This window comes from Bubalus kerabau, chromosome 18, assembly GCF_029407905.1.
Source record: "Bubalus kerabau isolate K-KA32 ecotype Philippines breed swamp buffalo chromosome 18, PCC_UOA_SB_1v2, whole genome shotgun sequence".
Taxonomy (NCBI): Eukaryota; Metazoa; Chordata; class Mammalia; order Artiodactyla; family Bovidae; genus Bubalus; species Bubalus kerabau.
In genome coordinates this window covers 15,861,675-15,883,208 of record NC_073641.1, presented here as the reverse complement: position 1 = coordinate 15,883,208, position 21,534 = coordinate 15,861,675, and the positions used below count along the sequence as shown (strand labels likewise).

At 35.1% G+C, this 21,534-nt stretch overlaps 2 protein-coding genes across 6 annotated transcripts in view; one reads left to right on the top strand and one right to left on the bottom strand.

Moving 5' to 3' along the window:
* PPWD1 (peptidylprolyl isomerase domain and WD repeat containing 1) overlaps window positions 1-21,534 on the top strand; it is a 284,360-nt gene that overhangs the window by 230,600 nt on the left and 32,226 nt on the right. The gene's annotated exons all lie outside the window — the stretch shown is intronic.
* The window catches only part of CENPK (centromere protein K), a 56,730-nt gene that overhangs the window by 24,507 nt on the left and 10,689 nt on the right, over window positions 1-21,534 (bottom strand). For all 5 annotated transcript variants that reach the window (XM_055554470.1, XM_055554468.1, XM_055554466.1 and 2 more), the window contains 6 exons: window positions 19,578-19,634; window positions 14,770-14,842; window positions 10,701-10,747; window positions 5,435-5,517; window positions 5,237-5,335; window positions 4,774-4,900 (listed from right to left, as the gene is read on the bottom strand). In XM_055554470.1, coding sequence (XP_055410445.1) covers window positions 4,774-4,900; window positions 5,237-5,335; window positions 5,435-5,517; window positions 10,701-10,747; window positions 14,770-14,842; window positions 19,578-19,634 — 486 coding nt within the window. The remainder of the gene's footprint in view (window positions 1-4,773; window positions 4,901-5,236; window positions 5,336-5,434; window positions 5,518-10,700; window positions 10,748-14,769; window positions 14,843-19,577; window positions 19,635-21,534) is intronic.

Sequence of the window (21,534 nt, the reverse complement as noted above, 5' to 3'; positions counted from 1 at the left end):
AAAAACAAATGTGATTACTGAATAAAGATGGTAAAGCTGGAGATCATCATCTCCTGTTCCCTTAATACCTTACTAAATGGAAAAGAGGTAAAAAGCAACATATGATTCACTAGTGATGAAACCATATACAATTACCAAATTGATAAAGAAGCAGCTTAGGCACAGATAAAAATATAAAAGTTTGAGACAATCAAAGAAAATGCAGAGAAAAATTATAATAAAAGGAAACAAAAAATGTTTAAACATCAAGATATGATAAGCATATAATAAAGGACAAAAATGGCAATATAATTATATAATAAAGGCAATATAACAACATATAATAAAGTACAGAAATGGCAAGGACCTAAAGGAAACAGAAGAGATTAAAAAGAGGCTGCACTGGGATGACCCAGAGGGATGGAATGGGGAGGGAGGAGGGAGGAGGGTTCAGGATGGGGAACACATGTATACCTGTGGCGGATTCATTTTGATATTTGGCAAAACTAATACAGTTGTGTAAAGTTTAAAAATAAAATAAAATTAAAAAAAAAAAAAAAGAGGTGGCAAGAATACACAGAACTTTACAAAAAAGGTCTTAATGACCTACTTAACCACAATGGTGTGGTCACTCACTTAGAGTCAGACATCCTGGAGTGTGAAGTCTAATGAGCCTTAGGAAGCATTACTATGAATAAAGCTAGTGGAGATGATGGGATTCTAGCTGAGCTATTTCAGATCCTAAGAGATGATGCTATGAAAGTGCTGCACTCAATATGCCAGCAAATTTGGAAAATTCAGTGGTGGCCACAGGACTAGAAAAGATAAGTTTTCATTTCAATCCCAAAGAATGGCAATGCCAAAGAACGTTCAAATTACGTTACAACTGCTCTCATTTCACATACTAGTAAGACGACGCTCAAAATCCTTCAAGCTAGACTTCAGCAGTATGTGAACCGAGAACTTCCAGATGTATAAGATAGATTTAGAAAAGACAGAGGAAATAGAGAACAAATTGCAAAGATCTACTGGATCGTGGAAAAAGCAAAGAATTTTAAAAAATATTTATTTCTGCTTCACTAACTACATGAAAGCCTTTGACTGTGTGGATCACAACAAACTGTAGAAAACTCTTAAAAGATTGGAAATGCCAGATCACCTTACCTAGGTCTAAGAAACCTGTGTGCAGGACAAGAAGCAATAGTGAGAACTGGATATGGAACAGCGGACTGGTTCAACGTTACTGGGAAAGGAATACGTCAAGGCTGTAAACTGTCACCCTGCATATTTAATTTATATGCAGAGTAAGTACATCATGCTAAATATTGGGCTAAAAGATTCACAAGCTGGAATCAAGATCGCGGGGAGAAGTATCAACAAACTCAGTTATACAGAGGATACCACTTTAATGGCAGAAAGTGAAGACAAACTAAAGAACCTCCTGATGAATGTGAAAGAGCAGAGTGAAAAGGCTGGCTTAAAACCCAACATTCAAAAAATGAAGATCGCAGGATCTGGTCCCATCACTTTATGGCATATAAATGGGAGAAAACTGCAAACAGTGACAGATATCATTTTCTTGGGCTCCAAAATCACTGCAGATGGTGACTGCAGCCATGAAATTAAAAGATGCTTGCGTCATGGAGGAAAAACTATGACAAACCTAGACAGCATATTAAAAACAGAGACATCACTTTGCTGACAAAGATCCATATAGTCAAAGCTATGATTTTTCTAGTAGCCACCATGCATGGATGTGAGAGTGGGACCATAAAAAAGTCTGAGCACCAAAGAATTTATGCTTTCGAACTGTGGTACTGGAGAAGACCCTTGAAAGTCCCTAGGACAGCAAAGAAATAAAACCAGTTAATCCTAAGGGAAATTAACCCTGAATATGCATTAGAAGGACTGATGCTGAAGCTGAAGCTCCAATACTTTGACCACCTGATGTGAAGAGCCGACTCTTTGGGAAAGACATTGATACTGGGAAAACTTGAGAGCAAGAGGAGGAGGAGGTGGTAACAGAGGATGAGATGGTTGGATGGCATCACTGACTCAATGGATATGCGTCTAAGCAAACTCAGGGAGATAGTAAAGGACAGAGAAGATGAGGTCACAAAGAGTCGGACATTACCTACTGACTGAACAACAAAAGCAGTATAAAATATAATAAAATTTCCATGAAATGAAATGTGACCTAAATCTTCCCCCAAAACAATATATCATCAAAGCAAAACTGATACTGAATGATCAACATAGTGACATATCCTCATTAAGCTACTGAAGGTCAGACATAAAGAATCTTTCAGGCAAGTAGTCATGCCAGAAAACATCTGCAGGCTGGCCTCAACTTCTCCACAGCACACTTCCATCTAAGAAAAATGGAGAAACCCACTACCAAGTCTTGTGATTTTTTAAAATCTCTGCCAAAGATAAGCCTCTAATTATAAAGCAAACAATGTCAGCAGTTAAAATTTCAAAAATAAAACAGCCAGGAATTCTTGAACGAATTACTTGTTAAAGAAATCCATCATAGCAAATAATGGATTAAACTTAAAAACTCAAAAATGAAAGGTAAAATATAATAAGAATGGAATCTAACAATGTACAATAAAGACTAAATGCATACATGAATGATGGTATAGAACAAAATATAAATGAAATAAAACTGGGAAAGTTAAAAATAAATAATACAATTTACTTATTTTAAATAAACTGATGGCACTTTGGACTTTTGGCCGCCAAAACTGTGAGAAAATTAATTTCTTTTGTTTAAGCCACCTAATCTTTGGTATTTTGTTACAGCAGCTTGAGCCCACTAATACCTCCATTTTTCTAGCTTGACAGAGAAAGTAACCTATCATTTTGTAATATGTATCAGTAGTTCATATACTTCATTTAAAAAAACTGAGCTTATCCAGTATGACTTAACAAATTCATGATAGCTTCTGGTAATGAATGCTTTCTTTAAGAATATCTCAAATCTCTGGTTCTACTAGTGGAGAACCTTAAGAGGTTAAAAAAAAAACCCCAAAAAACAGTTAAAAAAAGGGAGACTAGAATCAGGAAATAAATCACTGAGTTATTTTAAGATTATGATCATTAAGACGTAAGGGATCCTAAATTAACAAAAATGGTTAACAGAAGGCTATCAAAATTTCAGAAATGACTAATGGGTATACATAATAACAGGATCAGAAAAATATTCCATAACAAATGTAAAGCCTACTGATAATTACAAAGAAGAAAGAGAAGAATAAATAAACACAGATTATAAGAAAACAAAACTTTCTCCTTTCCCTAGCCATGTGCACAGTCACTCAAGAAATATGAACTGAGGTACTACAATAGGTATGAAATACAGTACAAATACTAATATGAATTAAACAAAGCAAGCAGCTCATAGAGCATGGTAGGTGAAGAGAGAGACATAAATTGTTACTACAAAATCATGTAATAAATGCTAATAAGATGACACCTAAACTTAATTTAATGCCTCATACAAAAGATGATGTTTGAGTTGCTTTAAGAAGGAATTTACTATCCTCATCAGTTAGGAACTCTTTTGTAACCAGAGGGAATAGCATGTATAAGGCACAAAAAAGTGACAGGTCAAACTGTACATCTGCTCCAATAGCATGGATGAATGGACTCATGCAAGAGATGGGTAAAGTTGGAAAGAAGGCCACAGAGATAGACAAAGTCCAGAATACAAATTCATTACTCTAAGGAGTTTATAGACCTCATCCCAGAGGGTGGCATCAAAATCAGAAAAAAAAAAGTTTTACATTAAAAAGATTAAAATATGTGTATTTTTAAATATTTGATTAAATAAATTATTAAATAGGTAAAGTTTTAGAAAGATCATTCTGGATCCACTTTCAATGCCTATCCTATGCCCACAAGTTCTTATTTATACCCTATTTTGCGTTTTAAAAATGAATTAAAGTGCTTGATTCCAACTTTCTGTCACCCAATGAAATATTTATTTGCTTTTGTGAAAAAGGTTTATTTCATCATAACTACTATTAAAATAATCAATAACTTACCTCATAGGTATAGGTATCTTCTGATTTTAAGTTACATATGTTTATTATAGAAAACTTGGAAAATAATGAAAATGAAAACAAAAACAAGTCTCATTTACAATCTTAGCCCCAGGCATAAAGCACTATTACATTTTTTGGTACCAATTAGACTTTTTGTTATACAATTTAATCATCTATGGTTTATCCTCTAACAAAAATTTGTGAGCCTTTCATCAATTCCTTTGATAGTGTTCAATACATTATTTTTAAAAGCTCCATTTTCTCCACTATATGAATACAATATAAAAAACTATATTTATTTCTAATTTATTGAATAACTAGATTCCTTCTAATTTTTCAATAAATACCATAACGTGATGATGGAATACTTCTGTACATGTACCTATTTGTTTATATCTTTGAAAAGAAAAAAATAAAGAAAGAAAATGAAGTCACTCAGTCGTGTCTGATTCTTTGTGATCCCGTGGAGTGTAGCCTACTAGACTCCTCCATCCATGGGATTTTCCAGGCAAGAGTACTGGAGTCGGTTGCCATTTCCTTCTCCAGGGGATCTTTCCAACCCAGGTATCGAACCCAGGTCTCCCACATTGCAGACAGATGCTTTACCGTCTGAGCCACAAGAGATGCAAACTTATATCTTTGAAGTGCATATTAAACAAGAAAATTCATCAGAAAATTTACATTTGAACCTACGACAACAATTTCATATCTGAATATCTACAAGAATGTCTTCTCTACAACTTACCTTTTTCTTTTTAACGTTTCTATCAGGCAGAGGAAAATGGTCTTCGAGAAACTCACCCAAGGTAACCAAGAGTTTCTCCTTAAATTCTTTTATATCACGCATTTTTGTTTTCAGCTCATTAAAAATTCTAGAAAGATTTTTTTTTTAAAATTAAGAGAATTAAATTGTTGATAAAATACTTTAGGTATAAAGAATTGGTTACTCATAAAATTAATCAAACACTCTGTTCAAACTTCATTGCTCAAATCAAATAACTAGCTTTATGAGATAAACAGTCTATTTAACATAGGAAAACTAAAAGTCAAATTATTAATAAAAGATTATATAACTTTTAACAATTAGTAAAGGTCAGGGTAAGACAATTTCTGGTAAAATTCACCCGCTTTTCATCTATGCATTTTATATAACATAAAAAAGGAAATAATTTCTCCTATTTTGAAAACCTAGAACACAAAATCAATACCTTGATTCAGAAAATGTCACAACCTGCTGTTTCAATTCATTTTGTAGTACATTAAGAGATTCCAATATCTGTTGCTGTTCATCCAACCATTTTTGCTCTCTTTGAATGTGAAAAAAAAAAACAAACAATAGTCAAATAAAACATTAATGCTAATTCAATACATATAAAAGACTAATGGTAATTTTAATATATATATACCTTTCTAAGTCTTCCTTTAATTTTTCATTATTTGACTGAATAGTAGATAGCACCAATTCAAGATCATGTCTCAATTTTTGGAACTAGAACAAAATAATTAAAATTAATTGTTTAATCTTTAATCTTGTAGATAGTTATATCTCTGAACAATAGTGAAATTTACATACTAGGATATACATTCAGAAACCAATGGCAAAAAAAGGCTAGCAAAAAAGTCTTTGAAAGGGAAATATACCCCTTTATTGGGCTCTAAAATCACTGCAGATGGTGATTGCAACCATGAAATTAAAAGACGCTTACTCCTTGGAAGGAAAGTTATGACCAACTTAGATAGCATATTCAAAAGCAAAGATATTACTTTGCCAACAAAGGTCTGTCTAGTCAAGGCTATGGTTTTTCCAGTGGTCATGTATGGATGTGAGAGTTGGACTGTGAAGAAAGCTGAGCACCGAAGAATTGATGATTTTGAACTGTGGTGTTGGAGAAGACTCTTGAGAGTCCCTTAGACTGCAAGGAGATCCAACCAGTCCATCCTAAAGGAGATCAATCCTGGGTGTTCTTTGGAAGGAATGATGCTGAAGCTGAAACTCCAGTACTTTGGCCACCTCATGCGAAGAGTTGACTCATTGGAAAAGACTCTGATGCTGGGAGGGATTAGGGACAGGAGGAGACGGGGATGACAGAGGATGAGATGGCTGGATGGTATCACTGACTCAATGGACGTGAGTCTGAGTGAACTCCAGGAGTTAGTGATGGACAGGGAGGCCTGGCGTGCTGCGATTCATGGGGTCGCAAAAAGTCGGACACGACTGAGCTACTGAACTGAACTGAACTAGGGTGTTCATTGGTAGGACTGATGTTGAAGCTGAAACGCCAATACTTTGGACACCTGATGCAAAGAGCTGACACATTTGAAAAGACCCTGATGCTGGCAAAGATTGAGGGCAGGAGGAGAAGGGGAGGATGAGATAGTTGGATGGCATCACCAACTCAATGGACATGGGTTTGGATGGCTTCCAGGAGTTGGTGATGGACAGGGAGGCCTGGCATGCTGTGGTTCATGGGGTCGCAAAGAGTCCGACACGACTGAGCAACTGAACTGAACTCAGTTCTATGTAATATTTCACTGTTAAATTAAAAGATATAAGAGGTTTTGAGCAATAAATTGTAATTTCATACTGAAAGGCAATTCAGTGGAAAATTTTCAGTAACCAGGCATATTAGGTAGGTCTCTTTTCTAAGGAGACTATACTAAACAGACACAGATGAGAATCACTCATTCAACAAATATTTCTTGATCAATTGTAACACCAGGCACTGTTGAAGGAGTCAGGGATGCAAAAGTGAACAGATTACAAAGAGGGGAATCCACACGAAGAAAACAAACTTGAAACTCCAGAGAGGGATAAATACAATAAAAATAGGTCAAAGCAAGAGTACAGAAATGAAGAGCAGAGATGGCATTTTTAGGTATGATATAGACAACACTGATAGTACATCAAATATGGTCCAATAATGGACTTAAATTAAAAATAAAAAAATTTATTTGAAAAAAATGTGAAAATTTGGATACTAAAAATACAAATAAAGATGCAAATAATCCATGGGTCAAAAACACAATCCTCAGAAAAATAAGAAATTATGATGAACTATTTGAAAATAAAAGCAAGATTAAACTTTCTGGAATAAAGCAAAAGAAGTATTCAGATAAGAATTTACACCACTAAAAGCCTGTATTAGAAAAAAAGAAAGCTCTCTCTCTAAATCTAGCTTGAACATCTAGATCATCAAAAAAGCAACAGAGTTCCAGAAAAACATCTACTTCTGTTTTATTGATTATGCCAAAGCCTTTGCTATGTGGATGACAACAAACTATGGAAAATTTTTAAGAGGTGGGAATACCAGATCACCTTACCTGCCTCCTGAGAAATCTGTATACAGGTCAAGAAGCAACAGTTAGAACTGGACATGGAACAACAGACTGGTTCTAAATCAGGAAAGGAGTGGTCAAGGCTGTATATTGTCACCCTGCTTATTTAACTTATATGCAGAGTACATCATGCGAAACACCAGGCTGGATGAAGCACAAGCTGGAATCCAGATTGCCAGGAGAAATATCAATAACCTCAGATATGCAGATGACACCACCCTTAATGGCAGAAAGCAAAGAACTAAAGAGCCTCTTGATGAAAGTGAAAGAGGAGAGTGAAAAAGTTGGCTTAAAGCTCAACATTCAGAAAACTAAGATCATGGCATCTGGTCCCATAACTTCATGGCAAATAGATAGGGAAACAATGGAACAGTGACAGACTTTATTTTCTTGGGCTCCAAAATCACTGCAGATGGTGACTGTACCCATGCAATTAAAAGACACTTGCTCCTTGGAAGAAAAGCTATGATCAATCTAGATAGTATATTAAAATGAAGAGACATTACTTTGCCAACAAAGGTCCATCTAGTTAAAGATATGGTTTTTCCAGTAGTCACGTATAGATGTGAGAGTTGGACCATAAACAAGACTGGGCATTGAAGAATTGATGCTTTTGATCTGTGGTGTTGGAGAAGACTCTTCAGAGTCCCTTGGACTGCAAGGAGATCCAACCAGTCCATCCTAAAGGAAATCAGTCCTGAATATTCATTGGAAGGAATGATGCTGAAGCTGAAACTCTAATACTTTGGACACCTGATGCGAAGAACTGACTCTCTGGAAAAGATCCTGATGCTGGGAAAGACTGAAGGCAGGAGGAGAAGGGGACAACAGAGAATGAGATGGTTGGATGGCATCACTGAGTCAATGGACATGAGTTTGAGTCAGCTCTGGGAGTTGGTGATGGACAGGGAGACCTGGCATGCTGTAATCCATGGGTCACTAAGAGTCGGACATGACTGAGTGACTGAACTGATGAACAATGAGGTGCATGTATCTTTCTGAATTAGTATTTTTGTTTTATTCAGATATATATCCAGGAGTGGAGTTGCTGGGTAATATGGTAGTCTACTTTGAGTTTTTTGAGAAACTGCCATACTGTTTTCCACAGAGGATACACCAATTTATGTTTCCAACAGTGTTTGAGGTTTCCCTTTCTCCATGTCCTCACCATTTGTTATTTGTATTCTTTTTGACAATAGTCATACTGACAAGCGTGAGGTATTATCATTTTAATCAGCTTATTTTTTTGCTTTTTGGGGGGGCATTACCATGAGGCATTCAGGATCTTAGTTCCCCGACCAGGGATTAAATTCAGGCCCCCTGCAGCGGAAATGCAGAATCTTAACCACTGGACTGCTACAGAAGTCCTAGCTTTTTTTTATGTTGACTTGTTTAAGTCATTTATATAAGTTGGATATTAACCCCTTATCGTCATAGCATTTGCTAATGTATTCTCCCATTCAGTAGGTTGTCTTTTCATTTTGTTGGAAGTTTTCTTTTGCTGTGCAAAAGCTTTTAAATTTAATAAGGTCTTATTTGTTTACTGTTGCTTTTATGTCCTTTAGGAGACAAAGCTAAAAACACATTGGTATGATTTATGTCAGTGTTCTACCCGTATTTTCCTCTAGGAGACTGATGATTTCTGGTCTTACTTTTCTGTCTTTAACCTGTTTTGAGTTTACTTTGTATGTGGTGCTAGAGAATGTTCTAGTTTTATTTTATGTATGGATGTCCAGTTTTCCCAGCACCACTCACTGAAGAGACCGTCTTTTCTCCATTGTAAATTCTTGCCTCCTTTGCTGTAGATTAAATGACCAAAAATGTGTGGGTTTCTTTCTGGACTGCCTTACATGTCTACATTAGTTCCTTATTAGTGTAGAGAAATGTAATATGTTTCTTTCTATTAATTTTGTATCCTGAAACTTAACCAAATACACTGAAGTGTTCTAGTAGTTTTCTAGTAGTGTCTTTAGGATTTTCCATGTATAATATCATGTCATCTACAGTGATAGCTTTACTTCTTTTCCAATTTGGATTCATTCTATTTCTTTTCTTGAGTGATTGCTGAGTCTTGGACCTCCAACACTATATTGAGTGAAATTTGGTAATTCACATTTAAAGCTCAAAAACAAACTCCATTCATAAATTACTTTTTGATGAACATCCATCCTGCTTTCCACTGGGAACACCCCTGTATTAATACTTATAGACCTTTTTTCTAGGGCCATTTATATTTTCCAGAGATTATTTTAACTCCAGTTTGAGGCTACTTTTGTACCATACTTTAGGACCCCTAAAGGAAATCAACCCTGAATAGTCATTGGAAGGACTGATGCTGAAGCTGAAGCTCCAATACTTTGGCTACCTGATGTGAAGAGCCAACTCAATGGAAAAGACCCTGATGCTGGGAAAGATTGAGGACAAGAGGAGCAGGGGCGACAGAGGATGAGACGGTTGGATGGCATCACTGATTCAAAGGACACGAGTTTGAGCTAACTCAGGGAGATAGTGAAGAACAGGAAAGCCTGGCATGGTACAGTTCATGAGGTTGCAAAGACTGGGACACAACTTGGCAACTTAACAACAACAAAGGACCCCTGTAGATAGATCAAGAGAAGGAGCTGGTACTTCCACCACAGTATAAAAATGTTAACTTGAACTTTCTGACTTTTGACCTCACACCAACCTTATTAAACCTGGGATGCTAAGGTCAAAGCCTCAATAGTTTAATGTTTCCATATAACATGCCTCCAGTTTTCAGGTGTGTGGGTGAAAGTTATCCACTTGATTGTAAGAGAGAGACAGAGAAGGCCTAGTGGTCTGTTCTTGATTTAAAGAAATCTTATTTTAAGCTCTACAGTTGAACCCTGAATTTTCAAGTACCAGGTTCCTTCAAATCCAAAGCCTTTCTTCAGTTCTATTGGGCAGAGTCTGTCTCTAAGAATACAGATATTTATTTCAATGTTCTACAACTTTGTTTAAAATTCTTATTTGCTTCTATCTTATCTCCAAAACTTTTATCTAATAAACTGATGCTTTAAAAAACATCTTATTGACCTTTATGTTAAGTTTTAAGGACAGATATATATGTATAATCGTTTAGTTATATGTAAACTTTTAACATTTATTATGAAGTTTAATCAACAAATATTAAATACAAGAGTAAAGTTTATATATTTAATTCAAAATTCAAAAAATCTGAAGAATCCTATTCAATAAAACATAATTAATACAATTTTAAAGTGGTTTCATCTCATTCACTATGGCATGAACTTATCCAAAACACTTCTTGTCATAAGCTATTTTGGGTCACTACAAATTCATTCAGTGACTTACCTCTTCTTTTCCTAATGTTACCAGAATTTCTTCATTCAAGGGAATCACTACAGGAACAAAACAAACAAAAATTATACATATGCTTAGTTACTTCTCAAAAATCAAGAATTTGATTTTGTAGTTTCTAAGATACCGCTTTCCCTTTTCATTTATATAAAACAGAATGTTTATGAGATGCGTACAGTTTTTATAAACATTTTTAACACCTTTACATATATAGCCAAATTATATATCACATTAGACAAATGTGATATTTTCACATTTTGTTTTCAGTGCTTTTCTTATTTTATTTTACCAATCCATCAAAAACAAAATTAATATTCTACAGTGTGTTTCTTAAATATTTCTCTGTGGTTAAATGATTCTATGCATACAAACATAGATCCAATGTATACAGTCTACGCATATTTGTACATATACAAAAAAAGGGTTATTAATTTTGTCATTCCCAGTTTTACAAGAATGAGATCATATCATACACATTACTCTTATTTTCACTCAACAAAACCCACATGGAAATCCTGTGTGGGTTTCATTCATCTGGAGTAAGTCAAATTCATAATTTTAAATCACTGCATATTCCACAGAGTAAATTCATCAAATGTGTTGAGCAATTTCACTACTGATTGAGCAGTAACTTCGTGTCTAGAGTTCAGCCTCAAAAAACAATGATGCAGGAAACATTCTTTTATTTATGTCCTTATACACTGATTCTTTCTTTTATTTCTGTGGGATAGATTCCCAGAAAGTGAATTTCACAGAAGAAAATGTGTATTTTGAATTTTAAAATAGGATGCTAGATTCTTTTTTTTAATTTTCTGGAAGCAATGACTAAGAAACAGCAAAAATATTATAAACTCTTCTAAAAATTCTGCCAGTCTAATGAATATAAATTAAAAATCAAATCCTTATATTTACAAAAGTTCAATTCTTATACTAAATTTATTTTTCCTAATAAAGTGCTACTAAAATTTCTCAAATGATATGCTACTGGAAACTTTCTAAGCTTTCTTCCATGCTAGAGGGTTTTCTAACAGAAAAGAGATATGTAAGTCATAAGCCCTGTAGAACTAAATAGGACTAATTATAGGCAGCCCTGGGATAGCTATACAATGAAAAGAATTCTAAGAATAAAAAGTTTAAAAATCTCCCTTTTGACAAGTGTGACCAAAAGTAGCACTTCATATTCAAACAATCATTTCAACCAATATGGCAGGCTCTAAGAATATAAAGATTTTTAAAATCTTTCCAGTGTGGCAGTCTATGGGATTCACAACCTTAAGCAAGGTGGGTATTTGACCAAGAAGTCAGTGTGCTCAGTGCTAGCAGTACAAGGTCTTTATGTAAGATTATAAGACGTCTGGAAGGTAAAGAGATATACAAGTGTGATGTTACAGAGAAGTCTGCTTTGGATACACAGACATGAAAGCTGTGGAAATTTTGTGTCCTCTCCCTATCCTTCCATCCATTCCCACTCCACCAAAATTCAGATTTTGACGTCCTAAGTTCCAGTACCTCAAACATGACTGTATTGGGGCTGGACCATAATTAAGTTAAAATGAGGTCAACAGGGTGGACCCTACTCCATTATGAATGGCTTTCTTATACAAAGAGATTAGAACACAGATGGGTGACCATGTGAAGACACAGGAAGAAGATGGTAGGCAGTCTACTAGCCAAGAAGAGAGGCTCAGAAGAAACCAACCCTGCCAACACCTTGATCTTGGACTTCTATCCTCCAGAATTGTGAGGGGGGAAAAAAGCTTCTGTTGTTTAAGCAACTCAGTCATGCTACTTTGTTATGGCAGTACTAACAAACCAATATAGAAGTCATTAATACAGACATAACACATTAAAATAGGAGCAGAAAAATATAATGTTGAAATAGAGTAAGAAGCAAAAAGCACTGAACACCAACATTTTAATAACAGAGTATAAGCGGTCTTTGAGATGCCCAATATAATGCTAGAGGAGGCAACAAGATATACGGTTGAATATAAATTAAAATCATAATTGTACATACATACATGTCAGAGGTGCTGAAATTAAAAAGACTACTAGGTGGTAGTGAAGACATAAAACAATGGTGGACATTGGCATGAACATATTAGGTTGGTGCAAACATAAATGCAGTTTCAGATCGTGAATTTTAAATCATGATAACTAGGCTCAAACATATCTTTATTAATCAAAATAGGAACCATTATAATCAATACATTTTTGCCAATGAGAAATAAGTTAGTTTATTCCTGTAGCATAAAAATCTGGGCTTCGGGATTTGACAAACTCTTGGAAAGCATTTTCTGCCTCCTGCTGGTTGTGGAAGTGTTTTCCCTACAAAAGTTGTCAAGATGCCTGAAGAAGTGGTAGTCCGTTGGCAAGAAATCAGGTGAATATGGTGGATGCAGCAAAACATCATAACTTCCAAACATTTTGGAAGCACTGGCTGTATGCTGTGCAGTCAGGTGTTGTTATGGAGAAGAATTGGGCCCTTTCTGCTAATCAATGCCAGTTGCAGGCGCTTCAGTTTTCAGTGCATCTCATCAATTTGCTGAGCATACTTCTTAGATGTAATAGTTTCACTAGGATTCAGAAAGCTGTAGTGGATTAGACCAGCAGCAGACCCCAGTGACCATGACCTTTTCTCGGGGCAAATTTGGCTTTGGAAAGTGCTTTGGAGCTTTTTGTTGGTCCAACCACTGAGCTGGTCATCACTGGCTGTCATATAAAATCAACTTTTCATTACACGTCACAATCCGATTGAGAAATGGTTCATTGTTGTTGAGTACAGTAAGAAAACACTTAAAACGATGATTTTTTTTTTACTTTCAGTCAGCTTACAAGGTACTCACTTAACGTGCTTTTTCACCTTTTCAATTTGCTTCAAATACTGAACAACCATAGAATGGCCAACACTGAGTTCTTCCACAACTTCTTGTGTAGTTGTAAAAGGATCAGCTTCAATGATCCTTTCAGCTAGTTGTCAACTTCTGATGGCCGGCCATGTGCTCCTCATCTTCAAGGCTCTCATCTCCTTTGCTAAGCTTCTTGAACCACCACTGCACTATATGTTTATTAGCAGTTCCTGAGAAAAATGCATTGTTGATGCTGCAAGTTATCTCTGCTGCTTCATCACCATTCTGAACTCATATAAGAAAAATCACTCGAATTTCCTTTTTGTCTAACACCATTTCCCTAGTCTAAAATAAATATAAAATAAACAGCAAGTAATGTCATTAGCAAAAAAAACATAAAGCTAGAAATGTGCATTCAATGTATAATATAACCACATTTATTTAAGATTATATTCAAATATTAAATGGCAAAGTTCAACATTGCAAAACTGCTATTACTTTTGCATCAACCTAACAGTTTAAAACAAGAATGCAGATAAAATTGTTTAGGAAGAGAATGAGAAAAAAGAATCCTGATAACTGGAAGAAAATGGAGAGGAAACTAAGAAAGAAAGTTGGAAAGGAGACAGAAGTAGAAGAAAGCAGAAGGGAGACCTAAACAAAAAAAGAGAGTACAATCATATAGACGATTGAATACAGACAAACATACCACTTAAAAGAATGCAATCTTTAATAACTGAAAAATATCTCCTAGCTGGGTATTATAACCACAGATTTTTAAGTAATTTTCTGTTTCTCAACTAAAGGCAAAAATACCGTTGGACAAATCAAAAGGCAACATAAAATGTATGCAGCTTTTAATGCAAGTATCTAAAATAATTTCTCTCCTCCACTATATAAGTTTCATTCACTAGGAAACAATACAGTTTCTACTGAGCATATAAAATAGTGTCTATGAGAATAAAGTGATGGCTATAATAAAGTCTCTGTAACCAAGATTACTATATTCTAACGTGAGGCAGACATCCTCATCTATAATAATAAAGAAGTATGAAATTCTGTGTGTAAAAACAGAAAAATAAGGTGACCTCCTTATAGCAATGGAATTTAGATCAATTTCAAGAAAGTTAAATACATCTTGAATTCTTCTTGTGATCATTAAATTAATTCAACATTAATTTATAAAAATACAAATCTAAAAATAAGAATCTTACTTTCAGGAGTTTCTTTTTGCCACTGACTAAGTTCAGCAGTCAAACATTTCACTTGCATAATTAATAATGACAGCTATTTTAAAAAAAAGAAGAGAATAAAACAAAGTTATTTCCTATGGAATATTCATATCTATTCATAGATGAATGTGTAAACAGTCTTAATACTTTAATACAAGTCCATAAAATAAGTGGCTAATGTAACAGCCATCTAAACTATAAAAAATTATCACTCCCAACATAATTTTCCTTTAAATTACATTAATTATAGACTATAAATTGTCATTATAGCAGCAATACAGTCCTAAAAATGATCATTTCTAATTTCACTATTCAACCTAAAAGAACCTAAGTAATATTCTTTAAAAAAAAAATATTCTCTGAAGTAATATTCTTAAAAAAAAAAATGCTATTTCTTGCCAATTTTGGGGGACAAATTTGCTTGAAAGATGCTCTTTTTTCCCCTTTCTATGTACTTTTAGAAAAATTGCAACTAGTTTAACTGAGCAGTTATAGTTTAAATACATATATAAAAAATAATTATAAAATGAGACTTATTCCACAAATCACACATACACACACAAAAAAAGTTTTACTATACCAAAGTTTGTAAACTGTATATCCCTTTAGCCAAAAATAAATTAGAATAAATGTTTCTGATATTAGGTGATTCCAATCATTTTAATCTTGATAAATTACAAATCTACATGATAAATCTGTTACCAGATTAGACCATAAAATTAACATGTATGTATGCTTAAATTTCTGGAGAAGGAAATGGCAACCCACTCCAGTATTTTTGCCTGGGAAGCACCATGGACATAGGAGCCTGGTGGACTAAAGTCCATGGGGTTGCAGAGTCAGATGCAACTGAGTGACTAACACATGCTTAAATTTCAGAACATTTTTCTCTCTTCTACATAATTTTTATAGGTAGCCAAATAGATCAAAAACTTACATTTCAAAAATGCAATAGGGAGGCCTCCCTGGTGGTCCAGTGGTTAAGACTCCGCCTTGCAATGTATGAAATGCTGGTTTAAACCCTGGTGAAGGAAAATCCCACATGCCACAGAACAACTAAGTCCATGTGCCACAACTCCTGAGCCTGTGCTCTAGAGCTCTCAAGCCACTGCCACTGAAGCCTGTGTGCCTAGAGCCCATGCTCCACAACACGAGAAGCCACCATAACAAGAAGCCCACATTTCACAACTAAAGAGCAGCCCCTGCTCTGCACAACTAGAGAAAAACCCTCACACAGCAGAAGACCCAACACAAAGATAAAAAATAAGTAAATAAATATTTTTTAAAAGGCAAGCAATAAGTATTCCTGTAATAACTATATTTAAAAGTTACCAAGTACTCTTTTTTTTATAATTAAAATTTACGTATTTATTTTTGGCAGTGCTTTGTCTTTGCCGGGGTGCATGGGCTCTTTGTTGCTGAGCCTGGGCTTTCTCTAGTTGCAGGACCAGGAACTTCTCTTGTTGCAGAGCACGGGCTATAGAGTGCGCTAACTTCAGTAGCTGCAGTGCATGGGTCTAGTTGCACTCCAGCAGGTGGGATTTTAGTTCTGGACCCACAGATCAGACCACAGATCAAATCCATAGCCCTTGCATTGGCAGGCAGATTCCAATCACTGCGCCACCAGTTAAGTCCCTCAAGTACTCTTGTTTAATCAATCTTTAAAATACAGATCAGGAAGCTTAAAGACCCTACTCTGGATCATAACATTGGCTGTTGAATAGTCAGACGGAAAAACCTACTCTCTTTGAAAGATTTACTTAATTATATAAAATGCATCTACAGGTATTACAAATTTTTGCCAAAGAAGAGTTTAACATAATTTTATTAGAGATAATTAAACAAGAATGTAAAAAAGATTTTGAGAACTATAAAGTCACTTATAAACGCTAATTATTATTATTACTATAAAAGGATAACAAATTCTTAAAAAGTAGAGTTTAAACTAGGCAAAACTATCAAAATGATAAGGACTCTATATCACTTTTCCTGAACATATTAAATCAAAATACATAAAATTACTGACACTCATTTTTTTAACCTATTAAAAAATATAATTTAACCTCATACTGATAAACAAAGAAGGCAATGGCACCCCACTCCAGTACTCCTGCCTGGAAAACCCCATGGATGGAGGAGTCTGGCAGGCTGCAGTCCATGGGGTCGCTAAGAGTTGGACACACTGAGCGACTTCACTTTCACTTTTCACTTTCACGCATTGGAGAAGGAAATGGCAACCCACTCCAGTGTTCTTGCCTGGAGAATCCCAGGGACACGGGAGCCTGGTGGGCTCCCATCTATGGGGTCGCACAGAGTCGGACACGACTGAAGCGACTTAGCAGCAGCAGCAGCATACTGATAAAACTCAGCTCTTACCTTTTAAAGCTCAGCTAAGGCAAATACACAAATTACATCTGACACTGCTATAAAATTAAACCCTTTCTAACAAAGAAAAGAGTAGTATTTCTAAAGTGATTTTTTTACAATTTGAGAAATCTTACCATTTTCCCATTTAAATATCTAATTTCTTCCTTTAGAAAATGGACTGAGCTTTAATATTGAAGTTTTTGAAATGAATAGATATGCTGAAAAGAATAAACTAAGCAAGCTTGAAATTATCCTTAAAAGCCTGCTTGCAAGGTTGGCCCCTGGCATCTAGGAACCTGGATCTTAAGTAGGTTCCCACCAATCTGATAAGAGTGGCTCTCTGTGCCTAAACTGTGAGAAAATACAATTTATACTGAACACCTGCTTTCCTCCTAAGAGTCTGGTGTTTTGATAACTGACAGGCAAAAGGGTGCCTATGTAACTACCTCCCACAAAAAACTTTGGACTCTGAGTCTCTAATAAGCTTCCCTGGTAGACAATGTTTCACACTCGTCACAACTCAATAGGGTAATTAAGTATGTCTTTGGTGACTCCACTGGGAAAGGGTCCTGAAGGCTCATGCCTGGTTTCCTCTAGACTTCAACCCATGTTTCTTTTCCCTTTGCTAATTTTATTCTGTATCATTTCAATGCAATAAATCTCAGTGATGAATATGATGACTATAGATTGAGTCCTCTGAATAACTGTAGAGAACCATCAAATCTGCCGGAGAAGGCAACGGCACCCCACTCCAGTACTCTTGCCTGGAAAATCCCATGGATGGAGGAGCCCAGTGGGCTGCAGTCCATGGGGTCGCTAAGAGTCGGACACGACTGAGCGACATCACTTTCACTTTTCACTTTCATGCATTGGAAAAGGAAATGGCAACCCACTCCAGTGTTCTTGCCTGGGGAATCCCAGGGACAGGGGAGCCTGGTGGGCTGCCGTCTATAGGGTCACACAGAGTCGGACATGACTGAAGCGACTTAGCAGCAGCATCAAACCTGGGAGGAATGTTGGAGACCCCCAACACAATAGGAAAAGACATTTTGTGGATTCTTTGGATAATGCTATTACTGACTATCTCAGGATACTGATTATTTACCACTACCTGAGCACTTCCCTCAAAACTGATGTTTGGCTTATTGCCCGAAAATCATTCAGGAAACTTACAGGCTTCATCACTAGTGATTCTGATTCAGAAGGTCTCAATTTCTACAAGAAAAGAATCACGTTTCCCAAGGAAACCAGATAATTTAATTATTGTACAATGATTTCCCAAATATAATATTCAGTTTTACCCTGTACAAAAGAACATTATTTACTTATTGATGGATACAAACCCTTTACAAAAGATGATTTCATTTTTTATGACCAGTTTTCAAAGCTCTGCTATAATAGGCACTTTTCAAAGTGACAAATAAGCATTTTTCTTGTCTCTTTCTCACTCATTCTCATTTATCACTGAGGAGTATTATGCTCATAGATTTTAATGTTTTCATATTGTTATAATCAACTGAAGCCATTATTTTTTTTTGATGCTTACATGATACCAAATATGGACAGCTGAGTGCCTTCAATAGGTTCCAATGTCTTTTGACATGCTCCCAGTATTTCTGGAGAACTTTTATTGGAATTATTTGCATATTTAACTCTGTTCTTAGAATTTTTATTTTAAAAACATTTTTAACTTTTTATATGGTGAAATGCATCTAAATTTTCTTTTACCATGTCTAGATTTCTATTATTAGCCAAGCCATTTTCTTCTGTCTCTACCAAGACTGCACAGTCTCCAGCTTTTCTTAGGTTTTCATAGCAATTCATCTAAAACTTATGTTTCTACAATAAAAGACAGAAGTCCAATTTTATTTTCTCCAGATGAATATCTAGTTGTACCACTATTATTTATTAACTAATTCATCCCTTTCCCAAAGATTGTGCTGTCATCTCTGTCACACTTTAAATTCTTAACCTGTTGCACTGAACCACTGGTATATTTCTAAGCTAATTCCACAGGTCTTTGATTATTCAGATGAATAGTTTAATCCTTTTATGAAGCTTAGGGTAAAATTAGTCAAGATTCCACACAGAAAGTAAATAACTGTGGCTACTGCACCTAACACAACATGGGACAGTCTTTGTTCCAATTTTTAACAAGGTATCACGATAGCAGCCAATGAGCAATTCACTCCATGCTGAATGCATGTGTAGTTGTTAAAACATAAATAATAAAGAATTTACTTATAACAGATAATTCAAAAAGTTTTTAGAATATTTCTCTTAATTCAGAAAGAGGAGAAAATTTTCCAAATCATTAAGTATACAGGTAGTAACAAAAATGTTCTACTTGGCATAAATACAAACACATTTTGTACCTAAAACACAATGTATTCTACTTTTAGGAAGAACAAAAGGAATCATACCTGAGCATTTGAATCAGTGAGTGTCTCAGTTCCAGTAAGTGATAATTTGTTTTGACACTTGATTTAAAAAGAAAAGAAAAACAAATCACACACTATATACCATAGACAATTTCTTTCCTCTATCCTTTAATACCAATGTAATATTCCTCTAAAACAATATACAAATATCTTATGTATGAGAACAATCTTTAAAATCCTTACTTCCTAAGCAAGAGGATCAAGAAGGAAGCCAAACAGGTCCCAACATGAACACAACAAAAGTACAAGTGGACTCTCGACTCAACACAGAATGAAAAAATGAGCATAAGAAAAACAAAAACTAATAGCTAGGGTGAATTAGAAAGTAGATAATGGAAAAATGGGAAATAATAGAACAAGGGGGAAAGCAGTACAGAAAGATAACAAAAAAGGTAAGAAGACAGTTAAAATCATATGAAAATAAAATCATCAGGAGACATTGCTACTATGCTATTGAAAAAGAATTCACAATTGTTAATAGTGATTATATCTAAGTAAAAATATGGGCAACTTAAATGTTAATTGTGCTTATTTCTAGTTGCAATACTTTTCCATAAACATTTTTTGTTATTTTTTAAATTCAAAATTCTATATTGAAAATATTTCAAAAGCAACACAGAGTATCTTAAAATTTCAGTAATCACAGAGTACCAAGGATATATGTTCAAAAAACTAATAATTTTTTTAAAAAGGAAAAAAAAAAAAACCATTAACCTGCCTTAATGTAAAATTTTACTGGGAATAAGATGTAAAAAAATGTCTATGGCCTGTATCATATATTACACTATTTTGAGTAAAACAAATTTTTACCAGCATACTATAGTGCACCAGAGTGATTCTATCTCATTAACTCAGAAAATGTACATATAATTCAATCAAATTTTCTAAATTAATTCATATTTTCACTCAAACCCCATTAAGTATAAAGTGTTCTTACCCTTTATATTCTCTATCTTGGAAAATAAAACCACTAACCACTCAATGGCCCAAGCTAGGAACCTAACTGTTAAGTCACTTCAGTCGTGTCCAACTCTGTGCGACCCCATAGACGGCAGCCCACCAGGCTCCCCCGTCCCTGGGATTCTCCAGGCAAGAACACTGGAGTGGGTTGCCATTTCCTTCTCCAATGCATGAAAGTGAAAAGTGAAAGTGAAGTCACTCAATCATGTCCGACTCTTAGCGACCCTATGGACTGCAGCCTACCAGGCTCCTCTGCCCATGAGATTTTCCAGGCAAGAGTACTGGAGTGGGGTGCCATTGCCTTCTCCTAAAACTATCTGTAATTCCCCATCACCATTTCACAACAATTAACCTCCAGGCCCTTTTAGTCCAATCTTCTTAGTATCTCTTAAATCCATTCTTCTATTCGCAATGATATCTGGCTTTAGTACTTCTTACAGGACCACTACTAGAGCCTCCTGAATATTCTTTCTTTCTGTAGTCTCACTTTTCTACATTCCATCCTCTTCAAAACTACCAGAGTTATTTCCTCAAACAAGGTATCTCATAATGCCACTTCATGTTTATAATCCTTTAATAGTTCCCCATAATATTCATTCAACAATATCCTTCACGTCTTGCCCCTAATTACCTCTCCAGTCTCACTCTACAAATCCTTCTTCTCCTAATTTAAATGTCATACTATTCTACTAAGAGTTCTCTAAATTCTCCCAACATTTATGTATTTTGTTCTTTCTACTTTGTATACCTCTCCCACTTTCACAGGCTAACTCCTATTTATCCTTTTGAAATGAATTCAGTATTATTTCCTCTTTAAGAAAGCTATCTTTGATACCTTCGGGCTAGGCTTAGTACTCCTTTTAAGTGTAGTCTTTAAACTTAACTACCATATTAAAATTTGTGATTGCCTGAATTAGATGATAATCTCCTTGAGGACAGGGACTGCCATAATTTTTTCTCTTTCTACAGCTCACCTAGT